We start from the raw sequence: 16,934 nt of genomic DNA on the forward strand, positions 1-16,934 counted from the left end.
GGAGCACTCGGAGAAAATCTACGCAGTCCCAGGCAGAACGAACAAACTCCGTACAGACAGCACCCGTAGTCAGAAATTAACCTGGGTCTCTGGAGCTGTAAGGTAGCAACTCTACTGCTGCACCATTGTGTCATCCTCCATGGCTTGAATCTGATAAATTCAAACACAATGCTTGATGTGTGGCATCAATGGACCAATGTACAATTTTAGCAGTCTTCATCTTATGCTCCTTAATTTGACTATCCATGTCCATCAACTAGTATTGCTCCTTTAACTAATATTCTAGCCAAAGGTAATGCATAGGAAATTAAGTTAGTAGATGAGCTATGCAAAAATGTTGGTGACAAAATTGACAATCAATCAGAAATTGCTACAGAAAGGGATCACAAACAAGAATACAGGAGAATAATATGTTAATATGGCAAGACATAATTCCTCTTTCAATGGGATCTTTCGCATTGTAATCATTTTCCAGAGTCAAATGGTAGTTTCCTGCTAAATGTGTTGGTCGGGGACCTGGAGTCAGGATTTTTCCCAAGTATATTTTGGAAATCGCCTTAGGATTTCACAAGTACCTTTCCTTTCGATAGAAAGGCTACAATTGATCCTGCAAGGAACTGCCAAGATGAACAAATGCTGTGGGGTTTGTGAGCATAAATCTGCATCCTTGCTGCTAATGAAATAGCAAACTTCACCCCAAGCAATTCCACCTTCAGCATGGATGGTCATTCAGTATCTCCCTTTAGCTCACTCAAGATTTTCATCGCCACATCATCTCTCTAACACAACTGTTTATAACGCTCACTCTGAATGATCAATCGGAGGAAAACCTTAGAGTTGGTTTTGTGGTTCAAAGTTATGTCATGGTGACACTATGAGAAGTAATTTGAATTTTAAATACCTCTTTAAGATAAAAAGGAAACCCCACTTTGTTGTAAAAACGTTTGACAGGGGTCCACAAGTGGAAAGCGTTGCTGACTTGAGTACATATAAATACACATTTTATAAACTGCATCAGCAATGCAGACAAGTCAGGTAGCTATCATCAAAGGCGTCTATAATCGTTAACAGCAGCATTATGAAGTTCAGCCCTAGGTCATGTCCCCTGAATGCCTCGATGTTATTTTAAACAGAATACAAAATTTATCAGACTCATTTGTGATAGAACATGTTGCTTGGAAACAGTTTTTTTTCTTGTTTGATGTTTATACATAGATTTTCCACGTACAGAATGATAAGATCTGAGAGAAAAATAATCTGTTCACAATACAGGTCATTCAAATGGAACACAAGAATGAAATTCTCCACCCAGTGTACTAGGACACTGCAGACAAAATGTTTGGAAAATGAAGCAACATCATTAGTGCATAACTGGTAATTGGAGCCCATATCAGAGGACATGTAGAGTGCTGGAAGATTTAGGAAAGAAAGTTTAGTTTAGTTTAGAGAACCAGCGCGGGAACAGGGCCTTTAGCCCACTGAGTCCTTGCTGACCAGCGATCCACACACACTAACACTATCCTACACACACTAGGGCCAATTTTACCAAGCCAATTAGCCTACAACCCTGTACGTTTTTGGAGTGTGGGAGGAAACCGGAGCATCCGGGGAAAATTCAAGCAGGTCATTGGGAGAACGTACAAACTCCAATCAGACAGCACCTGTAATCAGGATCAAACCCGGGTATCTGGCGCTGTAAGGCAGCAATTCTACCTCTGCAACACCATGTCACCCAAAAGTGTCTTTTAAAATAGCAACTATTATCTACAACATACAATAACTTTGTTGTCATCCACTTATCCATTATTTACCATAACATGGCTGTATTCCTGGATATATGCACAACCACTAATATTCATTTTCAGTCAGGGAAGTCACACTGCCTTAAACTACTTCCACCAAAAAATGGACAACATATTGCTACAATTATAAACAACTGCGGGCTAAAGTCATGCATGTTATTTAGGGCACTAATGAAATCGGACTGCAACATTTAATAGATCCCAAATGGGGTAAAGTATCATTAGTGAGGCATAGATTATTTAATAATGACCGGCCACCTGTACGCTTCTGGCAATGAATCAAAAGGAACAGGCACAGTTGAATATAATTAGTCCCTTATGATCCAGTCTTAGCATCTGGTCTACATTGTTTTAATGGATGTTTGCAGTTTTCAAACAGCAACCTGTAAGAGAACAAAAATTCCCCTTTGCTGAAATGAGAATTACTTGTTGAGACCTGGTCACTTACTTTGATCTAGGCTCCTGCAAAATCCGATAGCCTTCAGCCAAAGTAGAGTCCTCTGTGTCCATTTCTCCCTGGGCCTCAGAGATAAGTGAATGGTTGCAAAGTGGTGATGTGCTTTACAAAACCGGGATCCTTGGCTTATTGTTAACCACTGCTGAGTTGGCTGACCATTTTAATGTTAATTCCACGCTGAGATTTCTGCACAGGTGGAATTAGAGCAACAGTTCTATTTATGCTTTCTGCTGGCATAATTGCTACAAAATAATTGCATCCAATCAATTGTGAAGCAGGGTAATCTGCTGCGTAGGGCAAGAGATGAATACTTATTGAAAAGAATATGTGATAATGGTTCGTGCGGTGTGAGATAACTGGGTGACATAAAGGAAATGGGGTCATGAAAATATTTGCTCTTCTTTTGAATTAGAGCTGGAATGCATTTGTAACATCCATAAACAACATCCCCTAATCATCTTTGTAATAAGCGGCCAATTCATCTATTTTGGTAGCAGATAGAATAATAGTGATCCCTCGTCCTCCTGCGCGCCAAGGAATAGAGACCCAGCCTACTCAAGCTCTCCCTATAGCTCACACCCTCTAGTCCTGTCAACATCTTCGTAAATCTTTTCTGAACCCTTTCAAAATCGTTATTTGGCTGTGACATTGCAAAATTCCTTATTGTGCTTAGAAGAGCTTTACACATGGATGGAGTGCTGTTGCCTTTGGTTTAGTGCAAAATGCATTCTCTCTCTCTCTCTCTCTCTGCTTTGGAGTGGGTGCAGATGAGGTTTACCAGAATGCCAACTGGATTAGGAGGAATTAGCTACAAGAGGAGGTTGGTCAAACTTGTATTTTTTTTTCAAGAATGCCACAAGTTGAGGGAAGACCTGAGAGAAGTATATAAAATTATGAGACCATAGATGAGGTAGACAGTTAGAACCTTGTTATCAGGGTGGAAATGTCAAAGACTAGAGGGCATAGATTTAAGATGATAAGGGCTCTAAGTTTAAAGGAGATGTGCAGGGCAATGGGTGGTGGTGGTGGTGGTGGAGGCAGATACAATAGTGGCATTTCAGTCTTTTAGAAAAGCATCTGGATATGTGGGGATTGGAGGGATGTGGATCACGTGTATGCAGATGATGTTGGGTGATTTGTAGGCATATGATGTTAGTTCATCTTGGCACTATGTTCAGAGCAGACATTGCGGGCCGAAGGGCCTGTTCCTGTGCTGTACTTTTCTACTTCACTGGCAAAATGCATGATTAAAGAAACTAATGGAAGGAAATGACAGTATATATGAGATACGCACATGAGGTAGGCTAGACTTTTTAAAGGTGCTTCAAAAAAAAAGTTGCCCTTTGCTTCTTGTAAAAGTTTCTTGCAGCTACAGAGTCTCGCGCATTGGCAAAACCTTGTCACGCTTGCACACAAGCAATCAAAAATCTCACTACCAATCTCTGGAATGGAAAATGTGTTTTTAAAATGCTCAGTGCGAAACAGATAAGAAACATCCATGTTTCTGTTGATAGAGACCGGCTGTTGATAGAGACTGGCTGCCATTTAAGATAAAAAGAAAATGTTGCTTTACATGAAGTGTTTATTTTCTGGAAAGCAGTGAAAGATGTTAAATTTTTAATTTTGATAAATAGAGTTTTGTCACAACCATTTTTTAAAAAGAACTGAATTTGTATTCTATTGGATAATGTATTCTATTGGAATGTTTGAGAGATGGTTTTCTAAACCAAAATGTCGAGGAACCAACGAGAGAACAGGCCATTCTAGACTGGGTATTGAGTAATGAGGAAGGGTTAGTTAGCAGTCTTGTTGTGCGAGGCCCCTTGGGCAAGAGTGATCATAATATGGTAGAGTTCTTCATTAGGATGGAGAGTGACAAAGTCGATACAGAAACAAGTCTTCTGAACTTAAAGAAAGGTAACTTTGAGGGTATGAGGCGTGAATTGTCCAAGATAGACTGGCGATTGATGCTGAAAGGGTTGACGGTGGACATGCAATGGAAGGCATTTAAAGGTCGCATGGATGAACTACAACAAGTGTTCATCCCAGTTTGGCAAAAGAACAAACCAGGAAAGGTAGTGCATCCGTGGCTAACAAGGGAAATCAAGGATAGTATTAAAACAAAAGATGAAGCATACAGATTAGCCAGAAAAAGTAGCATACCAGAGGACTGGGAGAAATTCAGAGTCCAGCAGAGGAGGACAAAGGGCTTAATTAGGAAAGGGAAAATAGATTATGAGGGAAAACTGGCAAGGAACATAAAAACAGACTGCAAAAGCTTTTATAGATATGTCAAGAGAAAAAGATTAGTTAAGGCAAATGTAGGTCCCTTGCAGTCGGAAACAGGTGAATTGATCATAGGGAACAAGGAGATGGCAGACCAATTGAACAAATACTTTGGTTCTGTCTTCACTAAGGAAGACATAAACTGTCTGCCGGAAATAGCGGGGGACCGGTGGTCTAATGAGATGGAGGAACTGAGGGAAATCCAGGTTAGTCGGGAAGTGGTGTTAGGTAAATTAAATGGATTAAAGGCAGATAAATCCCCAGGGCCAGATAGGCTGCATCCCAGAGTGCTTAAGAAAGTAGCCTCAGAAATAGTGGATGCATTAGTGATAATTTTTCAAAACTCTTTAGATTCTGGAGTAGTTCCTGAGGACTGGAGGGTAGCTAATGTAACCCCACTTTTTAAAAAGGGAGGGAGAGAGAAAACGGGGAATTATAGACCAGTTAGCCTAACATCGGTAGTGGGGAAAATGCTAGAGTCAGTTATTAAAGATGTGATAGCATCACATTTGGAAAGTGGTGAAATCATCGGACAAAGTCAGCATGGATTTACCAAAGGCAAATCATGTCTGACGAATCTTATAGAATTTTTCGAGGATGTAACTAGTAGAGTGGATAAGAGAGAACCAGTCGATGTGTTATATCTGGACTTTCAGAAGGCCTTCGACAAGGTCCCACATAGGAGATTGGTGTACAAACTTAAAGCACACGGTATTGAGGGTTCAGTTTTGAGGTGGATAGAAAATTGGTTGGCGGACAGGAAGCAAAGAATAGGAATAAACGGGTCCTTTTCGGAATGGCAGGCAGTGACTAGTGGGGTACCGCAAGGCTCAGTGCTGGGATCCCAGTTATTTACAGTGTATATTAATGATTTGGACGAGGGAATTGAATGCAACATCTCTAAGTTTGCGGATGACACGAAGCTGGGTGGCAGTGTTAGCTGCGAGGAGGATCCTAGGAGGCTGCAGAGTGACTTGGATAGATTAGGCGAGTGGGCAAATGCATGGCAGATGCAATATAATGTGGATAAATGTGAGGTTATCCACTTTGGCGGCAAGAACAGGAAAGCAGAGTATTACCTGAATGGTGACCGATTGGGAGAAGGGGAGATGCAACGTGACCTGGGTGTCATGGTGCACCAGTCATTGAAAGCAAGCATGCAGGTGCAGCAGGCAGTGAATAAAGCGAATGGTATGTTGGCATTCATAGCAAGAGGATTTGAGTTTAGGAGCAGGGAGGTTCTGCTGCAGTTGTACAGGGCCTTGGTGAGACCGCACCTGGAGTATTGTGTGCAGTTTTGGTCTCCTAACCTGAGGAAAGACGTTCTTGCCTTAGAGGGAGTACAGAGAAGGTTCACCAGATTAATCCCTGGGATGGCGGGACTTGCATATGAGGAAAGACTGGATAGACTGGGCTTGTACTCGCTGGAATTTAGAAGACTGAGGGGGGATCTTATAGAAACATATAAAATTCTTAAGGGGTTGGAGGCTAGATGCGGGAAGATTGTTCCCGATGTTGGGGGAGTCCAGAACCAGGGGTCACAGTTTAAGAATAAGGGGGAAGTCTTTTAGGACCGAGATGAAAAAACATTTCTTCACACAGAGAGTGGTGAGTCTGTGGAATTCTCTGCCACAGAAGGTAGTTGAGGCCAGTTCATTGGCTATATTTAAGAGGGAGTTAGATGTGGCCCTTTTTGCTAAAGGGATCAGGGGGTATGGAGAGAAGGCAGGTACAGGCTGCTGAGCTGGATGATCAGCCATGATCATATTGAATGGCGGTGCAGGCTCGAAGGGCCGAATGGCCTACTCCTGCACCTATTTTCTATGTTTCTATGTTTCTATGTCTATTGGCATAGTTTTGAGGGGAGAAAAATAAGAAATTAAAATTGATATGATTGCTTTACTTGAAGTGTTTATTTTCTGGAAAGCAGTGAAAGATGTTAAATTTTTAATTTTGATAAATAGAGTTTAGTCACAACCATTTTTTTTAAAGAACTGAATTTGTATTCTATTGGATAATGTCTTGGCATAGTTTTGAGGGGAGAAAAATAGGAAATAAAAATTGATATGATTGCTGATAATTAATTGGAGCTAGAATAAGATATGTAATATTTGTTATTTATACAAGAACAATGATCAAAACTTTATTTATTTTCTGTTGCACTATCACATTTAATAGAATTTAAAACTAACTTCCAACGGGGGGGGGGCAAATGGAAAATAACAGACTGTATGACTTGTGGTAGAATTTACAGCATCTCATCTACTGTGCATTTAAATTAATAGTTATGTTGGGGGTGAGTGAAAGGCTGTGGTAACCTTGACAGCCAGAGAACATTCATCTGACCTTTGCTCTTGCATTTATTGCATTATTTAACCAATCTGCAGCCCAGCAAAATAATCTGGACAAATTATCTATTTTATTTTGGTTCATTTTGAGTAGTTCCTCAGTTATAATCACTGACACAAAATTTATGTTTTCGGCTATTAACAAAGTACTTCAGGCAAGGCCTCAAAGTTTGTGGTTTCTAAATTGCAACTAAGTTGGTTATGACAAGACTAGTGTCGGCACATTCCAATCTATCATTACTTTTATTGCTCCAGGTTCACCCGTTCCTTCACTTGGTTTACCAGGATGTTGTAACAGTCACAAAGATAATATTTTTCATTGCCATAAAGTATTGAAATATGACTGTGTAATGTTGTTTGCAGTTGTGTGTTTGTATTTTGTGCTGTGCTCATGATGTCTATAGACCGCCATAGCATTACACTTACCTTTGAAGTGCAACAAGATTTTACTAACTTGCTGCAGCGAAGGCTAACCCCAGCCCAACTCTCATCCAGACCGTCAAAATCACAATAAATACCATGGGAGATCAGATAGAAATATAGTCAAAATCCAACTGATATAGTTATTAAGCAGTCAAGTAGGGTTCTTAAACATGGCTACACTGCCTAGACCTGGGGTTCAGGAATTGGTCTCTTCCGTAACTTTATAATGCATTGAGAATTCCCAAAACTGCTCACTGGTGAAGAGAACAGTCTGCCACATGATGAAAAGATGATAGATAAATTGTCAATTGCAAATGCAAATTGCAATGAGAGATTGACAAAATCAGCCCAGAACTAGAATGAAATATTAGCAAGTCACAAAAATACAAACATATCTTTAATTAAACTGTTTACTGTACTTTTCATTTACCCTGGCCAGAATACTAGGTCCATTCGCTATTCAAATGTTCACCTAGCTTAGTAATGTCAATAAATGCTTTTCAAACGTTTTGTTGGGAAAAAAAAAAGCTTCTCATCTTTAAAAAATGCCAAATTAAATAAAAATATAAGGATCAGTCATCAAACGTGTTTTGACATCTCTTTACTTAAATCTTGCTACGTTCATAAGGTAATCACCAATTGCTTGCATATCGATGGTGAACAGTTGCTAAGAAAGCAAATACGAGGTCCATTTGTAAGAGGTACAAGAGGGCTGCTATAATTCCCAGAGCGAAGTTGTTGCATGAAAACAAACTGTGTGTCCAGGAAACAAGTAATTTTGGACAATTCGCGTAATTAGCATGATAGTTACCTAATTCATCAAACACACACTATAAACAGCTTTAAAATACATAATTACTGTCATCTCTCCCCTCCCAGTGCACACTAAAATACTCCGCAAAGATTCATGAGCGGTCTTGTCAGAGCAAAGATTTTGCAAAGTGCTCTTCTGAAAAAATGTTTTTGTATTCACATTCTTATTCATATGTACGCTTCACCCACCCTGGAATCAACTTGGTGTATGCAAAGCATTTAACCATCCCACTCCTTCACAGACTATGTAATGAAATGGTTACACTGCTGATTGGACATCTAAGGGTGCTTTGCCTTAAAATTGCTATAAAGGGAACATTACTGCACTCCTTGGTTCATTATCTCTTCCCACCCAAACCACCACCTTCCCAGGTACTTTCCCGTGCACCCGCAGTGGGTGCAACACCTGTCCCTATACCTCCTCCCTCGACTCCAACCAGGGACCCCGACAATCTTTTCAGATTAGATAGTGGTTCACATGTACCTCCTCTAACCTCATCGACTGCATCCCAGGTTCCCCATGTGGGCTCCTGTACTTCAGTGAGACCAAACGTAGACTCGGTGACCGTTTTGTTGAACACTTAATCTCTGTTCGTCTAGGCCTAAGGGATCTTGCGTTTGCCAACCATTCAGGTCCCCTTCGCATTCTGTCCTTCATCATTGCCAGAGTGAAGCCTCCTGAAAATTGGAGGAACTGCACCTCATATTTTGCTTGGGTAGCTACAACCCAAGCTTACAACCCAATGCTTATGAGCATTAAATTCTCTAATTTTAAGTAACTTCTACTAATGCTCTCCTCCCCCCTTGTCTCCTTCCGCCAATCTAGTCATTTTACCAGCTCCACAGTTCACCACATTGCATCCCTCCTGAGTTTACACGTTCCCGAGCCAACAATGGGCCCACCAGGGCATCACTTTTCCTGACCTTATGTGTGGCTGGCCCTGATTGTTCCTGACCTTTTCTCGGCTCTAGCTCTTCACCCCCCCCCCACCCCCACTTTCAGTCTGAACAAGAGTACCAACCCAAAATGTCACCCATCCTATTTCTCCAAAGATGCTGCCTGACTGACTGAGTTACTCCTGCACATTGTGTCTTTACTGCAATAATATTTGTTTAATATGATTTATATTCTAAACAAAAACATTAAAGATATATCTTGAAGTGGATCAGATTTTCTGAACTTTCATATCAAAGTTCCTGATGGCAGCTCGGCAATTTTCCACCAAGATCAATGAATGGTTCTTGTGAAACTGCTTTAGATTAGTATCTGGCAGACTTGTGAGGGAGAAGTTGAAGCTGGTAGAAGTCAGTAACAATCCACTCTACCTTGCAGTGGGAGTTTGAGAACAGATTAAAAATCAGATTACCTTCTTACAGGTGTGGGTTTTTATGTTTCTTATCTGAAAGACAACTAACATGGTACCCTTGTTTAAAAGGAGAAAGGGGTTAACCAGAATTAGGACAGGTCTGCCAGTTAAGAACAGTGGTTGGAAAATGAAAAGGAAAACATTTTGAGGAACAGAGTAAATCAGCACATTAGAGGGGCATGGATTAATAGCAGACGTTTACCGTGGGTTTGTTAAGAGAAGCTTGTATTTTGCCAAGCCTGATTGAAATCTTTAAGGACACGGTTGGGAGTGTCAGTGAGATAATGCATTTGATTGGGCCTTTATGGATGTGGGCAAGGTGTTTGACAGGTTGATCAGTTAAGTAAAAACATCTGAGAGGGTGCAGAGGAACCTTCTGAAGATGTTGAAATATTGGTGAGTAAGAGTTGCGAGTAGGCTGGCTGAGAAAAGATTTAATTGAGATATATAAAACCATAGGAAGACAAGAGTGCATGAAGTTGAAGATCCTTTTGATTTTGCAGAAAGGGCAATAATGCACTTTGCTAGTTGTTAGAAGGATTCAAATGCTTGTGGAAAGGTTTTATTCACCTAGAGAATTGAGGTGAAAGAGTGGTGGATACAGAAATCCCCACCTGATTTTAAAATATACTCAAATAAGTTATAACCTACAAGGCCACAGTCTGAAAGAACCATAGAAAATAGGTGCAGAAGTATGCCATTTGGCCCTTCGAGCCAGCACTGCCATTCAATATGATCATGGCTGATCATCCAAAATCAGTACCCCGTTCCTGCTTTCTCCCCATATCCCTTTATTTCATTAGCCCTAAGAGCTATATCTAATTCTCTCTTGAAAATATCCAGTGAATTGGCCTCCACTGCCTTCTGTGGCAGAGATTTCACAACTCTCTGGGTAAAAGCTGGGAGTTAATTCACTAAGCTTCATATGTGGCTGAGTTGGACACAATAGACAAAATGGCCTCCTTTCGTTGTGTAATTGTCTATACCTTTTTTAATTTCCTCCTTTCCTTTCATGATACTGGACTCCAGATCATAGAATGGTTTAACAGGAAATGGCAGAACAGTTAAGCGAGTACGTTGGTTTTGTCTTCACTGAGGAAGACACAAACAATCTCCCAGAAATACTGGGGGAGCGAGGATCTAGTGGGAGGGATGAACTGAAGGGAATCCACATGAGTCAGGAAATGGTGTTAAGTAAACTGTTGGGACCAAGGCAGATAAATCCCCAGCGCCTGATGGTCTGCATCCCATAGTACTCAAGTAGGTGGCCCTAGAAATCATGGATGCATTGGTGATCATTTTCCAATGTTCTCTCACTCTGGATCAGTTCCTGTGGACTGAAGGGTAGCCAATGCAACTCCACCTTTTAAGAAAGGAGGGAGAGAGAAAACGGGGAATTATAGACAAGTTAGCCTTTCATCGGTAGTGGGGAAGATGCTCGAGTCAATTATTTAAGATGTTATAGCAGCACATTTGGAAAGCGGTGACAGGATCGGTCAAAGTTAGCATGGATTTATGAAGGGGAAATCATGCTTGACTAATCTTCTGGAATTTTTTGAGGATGTAACAAATAGATTGGATAAGGGAGAGCCAGTGGATGTGGTATATCTGGACTTTCAACAAGCCTTTGACAAGGTCCCACACAAGAGATTGGTGTGCAAAATTAGAGCACATGATATTGGGGGTAGGGTATTGACATGGATAGGGAACAGGTTGGCAGACAGGAAGCAAAGAGTAGGAATTAACAGGTCCTTTTCGGAATGGCAGGCAGTGACTAATGAGGTGCCGCAAGGCTGGGTGCTGGGACCCCAGTTATTTACAACATATATTTACGATTTAGACGAGGGAATTAAATGTGACATTTCCAAGTTTGCGGATGACACAAAGCTGGGTGGTAGTGTGAGCTGCGATGAGGATGCTAAGAGGCTGCAGGGTGACTTGGATAGGTTGGGTGAGTGGGCAGATGCATGGCAGATGCAGTATAAAGTGGATGAATGTGAGGTTATCCACTTTGTGGCAAGAACAGGAAGGCAGATTATTATCTGAATGGTGCCAGATTAGGAGAAGGGGAGGAGCAACGAGACGTGGGTGTGCTTGTACATCAGTCACTGAAAGTAAGCGTGCAGGTATAGCAGGCAGTGAAGAAAGCTAATGGCATGTTGGCCTTCATTGCAAGAGGATTTGAGTTTCGGAGCAAGGAGGTCCTAATGCAGTTGAACAGGGCCCTGGTGAGACCGTACCTGGAGTATTGTGTGCAATTTTGGTCTCCTACTTTGAGGAAGGACATTATTGCTATTGAGGGAGTATAGCACAGGTTCACCAAGTTAATTCCCGGGATGGCGGGAGTGACATATGATGAATGAATGGGTCAACTGGGCTTGTATTCACTGGAATTTAAGATGAGAGAGGATCTTATAGAAACATATAAAATTGTCAGAGGATTGGACAGGCTAGATGCAGAATTTTTTTTCCCAATGTTGGGGAGTCCAGAACCAGAGGTCACAGTTTAAGAATAAGGGGTAGGCCATTTTGAACTGAGATGAGGAAACATTTCTTCACCTGGAGAGTTGTGAATCTGGATTGCCATGGAAGGCAGTGGGGGCCAATTCACTGGACGTTTTCAAAAGAGAGTTAGATTTAGCTCTTAGGGCTAAAGGAATCAAGGGATATGGGGAAAAAGCAGGAATGGAGAATTGATTTTAGATGATCAGCCATGATCATATTGAATGGTGCTGCTGGCTCGAAGGGCCGAATGGCCTACTCCTGCACCTATTTTTCTATGTTCTATCTGCTGGCATTTCATCCATATGCTCACTATTCACATAACAGCCCTGTCAGAAATAAAAGTAGGCAGACCGAGCATAACCCAATCATCATTAACACTCTTACATACAGGAATTAGTGAGTGCAGTTTAGTTTAGAGATGCATTGTGGGAACAGGCCCTTCGGCCCACCAAGTCCGCGCCAACCAGAGATCCCGGCATACTAACATTATCCTACACACGCGAGGGACAATTTACAATTATACAAAGTCAATTACACCAAGATCCTGGGGAAAACCCACGCAGGTCACGGGGAGAACGTACAAACTCTGTACAGACAGCACCAGTAGTCAAGATCCAGCCTGGGTCTCTGGTGCTGTAAGGCAGCAACTCTACCGCTGCGCCACCGTGCCGCACTCATGCACGTAACAATGGCTTTGCTGTGATGAGTCCAGTCAAGAGTCAATACAACACGGATACGGGCCATTGGCCCACCATGTCCACACTGTCCAGTTGGCATCCCATCTTCCAGCGTTTGGTCCATAGACTTCAAAGGGCTGGCAATTTAATAGGGCACTTTTATATTTAGTGTATTTCCCACTGCTTTATTTAATGTTGAGCTTTCAGAAACAAGAGTTTCCATCTACAGTATATAAAATGTGGTACATTAAGAAATATGGTGCAACTCACAATACCTTTGTCTGGAAGCAACAGAAGAGTTGGGTCAAATAATGATGTCTTCTTGCTAAAGCCAGGATTCTCTTCTCGGTCATTGTGCAGTCCACATCATCATCTTGCAGAATAACGTCTTTCTTTAGCACCTTCACAGCATAGACCTCATCTGTACCTTTCAGTTCAGCCAGCATGACCTACAATTCATAAATGAAAACGGAAACATTTGGACTCTATTATTAAAAATTGAATGCAGAGAAGTGAGCTCATTCATTCTCCCACGCCTTATATTCCCACATTCACATTGTGTTGCAGGAATTAGATTCAATACGACTATTCAATTCCAGATATTTTTTGCATGTTTCATAAATGCTAGGGTGGCGGATGTTGATGGACGGTAGAACAGGCAGCCTATCTGAACCTGTTAGTTACCCGCATGTAACTAACAGTGTCCAATATCTACATCTTGGAGGAAGAGTTGGCAATTTAAAGGGTGTCGCGATATTTGCATGAAGAGTATGGCTAACTTCTAATTTGCTGGGCTCGTACTTATTAAATCCCTGAATTGGGCTGTTGTGCAATGAGTAATTCAATCCCCCACTCCATTTAAACAAAGGTAGGCAGAAAGGGATGCCAGCGTAGTGGGTTGGAACCGACCAGGAGGGAATGCAGCCATGGCTGGCAGATATACTTCCAGTTAGACACAAAGTGCTGGAGTAACTCAGCAGGCCAGGCAGCATCTCTGGAGAAAAAGGATGAGTGACGTTTCGAGTTGGGACCCTTCTTCAGACTGTAAGTAGAGGGGTGGAGGAAGGGGTCATTTGTGGGTGGCCCTGATTGGTCTTGATCTTTTCTTGCCTCTGGCTCTTCATCTCCCCCCTCTCCACCCCACAACCACTCCCTATTTACAGTCTGAAGAAGGATCCCGACCCAAAACGTCACCCACCCTTTTCCCCCAGAGATGCTACCTGATCCGCAGTTACTCCAGCACTTTGTGTCTAACTTTTGTCTAAACCTGCATCTGCAGTTCTTTGTCTCTCAGTATTCTTCCAGATTCTCTATTCTAATGGTGTTCACAATGAGTGAGCCACACTCTTCTTGTAAATATCACTGCACCCTTTAAATTGCCGATTCTTCCGTCAAGACAAAGTAGTAACACCTGAAATGCTGAAGTTCTGCTCTTATTAAGAAACGCTAAAATGGAGGTTAAAGAATAGATAAATATTTTTACAAAATACTGGAAATATGAAATAAAGGACAGACTCAGGAGAAACAGAGATAACGTCTCAAGTCCATGACTTTGCACAACAACTTTCATTTGTTTTGATGAGGGATTATTGATATTAAAACATTAACTTCACTTCTCTCTCCAGAGTTGCTCTGAGTTGGCTGAGAATGTGTTTCAGATTTTATTTATTAAGCAATGCAGGCCTGTAAAGCTGATTCAAGATTCCACCTTCTCAAACTAAAATGAGAAAAATAAATACTCTGACTCATAGTTCATCTCCGATCTTCCAAACAAAAAGCAATTGCATGCTCCGATGTGGCAGCAATCTGAAGTGTAACCTTCTGATAGGGATGATTTTACAGGGGACAAATTGTTCTTAGTTTGGTTGGCATGAAACAGGTAGAATACTGCCTAACAGCTGCACACGCTCAATACAATTTAGTTGACCTGAACTCACAAGAACAGGATTTCAGAAATACTCTCAACCCAATACTCTGATGCCTATTTCTCACAAATAAAAAAATAATCCTCCTACCTTTCGAGACAAACAAAGTAATTGATAAAGCACAGCGTCAATAGAAGATTGCTGACATACAGTAAAGTAGACGACTGCTCCGAATTTAGTTGTTTTGAGATCCTACTTGGCTACCCAAAAACATACCCCGTTCCTCGATATTGAGAGAGCATGATCAGGTCCACTCTAATTACATAAAGTGGTCAGCTTTCACATCCCAATGGTGTATGATCTACTTTCCTAGACGTCAATGTGACCTGCTCAGCCATGCTAGGTGTAACCTGTTCTCCCATACTGACAGATTCAGGCAAGCTCCCAGCGTTTATTCACTTTATTCACAGCCCAGTCCTGCTTTCTTCAACACTAATTGCTTGTTATACGATATGTGACAAAAACATATCTTATGTTTAAAACGTAACCCTATAGCATTGCTGTTGAAAACATTATGTTTTGCAATGCCGTAAGTCCATGGTGACAGTAAACAAACTTGATGCACAACCTTTTGGATACTAGAATATATCTTAAAGATGATTCATATATTGCAAAATAGTTTTTTGCCTGCATAATTGTTATTTTTAGAAGAGTTATAATGGTAGAATAAAAAAATGGGACAACAGAAAGTAAGGTTTGTGGATAGGAACTATGAACACAATATATAATAATTTCTATTGGTTTAGGTTTATTATTTTCACATATACTGACAGCCAGTGAAAAGCTTTGATTTGCATGCTGATAAAATCAGATATCACTATACATAAATGCAATCAAGCCAAACTCAAGTACAATAGGTAGAGTGAAGGGAAACATGTAGAGTGCAGAATACAGTTAAAAGAGTCTTATTTTGGGATATAAGCCGCTTCAAGCCAATCACACACATTTTAATTATGCCAAATAATCACATAATGACATTGCATAGACTTTGAAACGTGTGCAGGAACAATAATTAATATTATTTTGTAGGAAGGAACTGCAGATGCTGGTTTAAACCAAAGATAGACACAAAATGCTGGAGTATCTCAGGGACAGGCAGCATCTCTGGATAGACGGAATGGGTGAGGTTTCGGGTCGAGACCCTTCTTGAAGCTGGTCTTATTCAGAAATAATTAATATTATTTGTTCTGTTAATTTTTTCATAAAAAGGGCATGGGCTAAGAACTGACTCACCAACAATCAGATTGATTAACACACATGGACATAGACATAGACAGTCTGAAGAAGGGTCTCGACCCGAAACATCACCCATTCCTTCTCTCCTGAGATGCTGCCTGACCTGCTGAGTACTCCAGCAGTTTGTGAATAAATACCTTCGATTTGTACCAGCATCTGCAGTTATTTTCTTATATGGACATAGAACCTGGAAGGTCCACGAGGCGGACTTAATTCCATTAGGAAGAATAGAGACACAAGAGTCTGTAGATGCTGGAATCTTGAGCAAACACCCAAGAACTGATGGAACTCAGTGGGCCAGGCAGCATCTGTGGAGGGAAATGGACAGACAACTTTACGGATTGGGATGTTTCTTCAGTCTCAACCCAAAATGGCATCTGTCCATTTTCCTTCACAAATGCTAATTGACCTGCTGAGTGCCTCCACAACTTTGTTTTTTTCCCAAGATAAAAAAACATTCTCAGGTGGCTCACCTTGAGGGTTCCACTTGAAGGTAAGGGGTAAAACTCAATAAATAAAATCAAAATAGATTTGTTGATGACCTCAAAGAAAGCAAGAGTTAAAAGAATCACAAGGGCTCAATAACATAAATAGGAAAATAAATATTAATATGCGAATTATCTCCCTGGCATGTATTGTTTGTGATTCTGGACATCAAAGCAGAAGGATGTCTATTTTCTCTGCACTGCAAAACACTCACCTTGCCAAAACTGCCTTTTCCTAATACTTTAATGAAGGAAAAATCTTCTAAGTTATACTGCCTGGTCTGGAACTGTTTCAATTCTCCATTTTCCCTGTTTTCATCAGGCGTCAGTGCTTGTTGATTCGCTTCTGCTCCTTTGTGTTCATCTCCTCTATTCTCAAATGAAAGAGCTTTTCTAATGTTGTTTTCAAGTTCTTTCAGTTCTAGAGGAAGATTGAACATTTGATTACAGGTTTAATATATTTAGTTTCCCAATGGAAATGCAGTTAACATGACTAAACCACAGCAGCAAACAATAATTTCTTTCCATTTTCATTCTCTATCTTTCCAGTCTTTTAAACCACATATCTACATCATTCAGCATCGAGGAAAGGACTCACATTTACGTCGAG

General features: G+C 40.9%; 1 protein-coding gene across 1 annotated transcript in view; it reads right to left on the bottom strand.

The window, feature by feature from the left end:
* Window positions 1–16,934, bottom strand: part of prkcea (protein kinase C, epsilon a) — a 426,235-nt gene that overhangs the window by 139,155 nt on the left and 270,146 nt on the right. The window contains exons 9-10 of the mRNA XM_078405002.1: window positions 16,540–16,745; window positions 12,954–13,127 (exon numbers count right to left, since the gene is read on the bottom strand). Of these exons, the coding sequence (XP_078261128.1) occupies window positions 12,954–13,127; window positions 16,540–16,745 (380 nt within the window). The remainder of the gene's footprint in view (window positions 1–12,953; window positions 13,128–16,539; window positions 16,746–16,934) is intronic.

Source organism: Rhinoraja longicauda, chromosome 9 (genome assembly GCF_053455715.1).
Source record: "Rhinoraja longicauda isolate Sanriku21f chromosome 9, sRhiLon1.1, whole genome shotgun sequence".
NCBI classification, from domain to species: domain Eukaryota; kingdom Metazoa; phylum Chordata; class Chondrichthyes; order Rajiformes; family Arhynchobatidae; genus Rhinoraja; species Rhinoraja longicauda.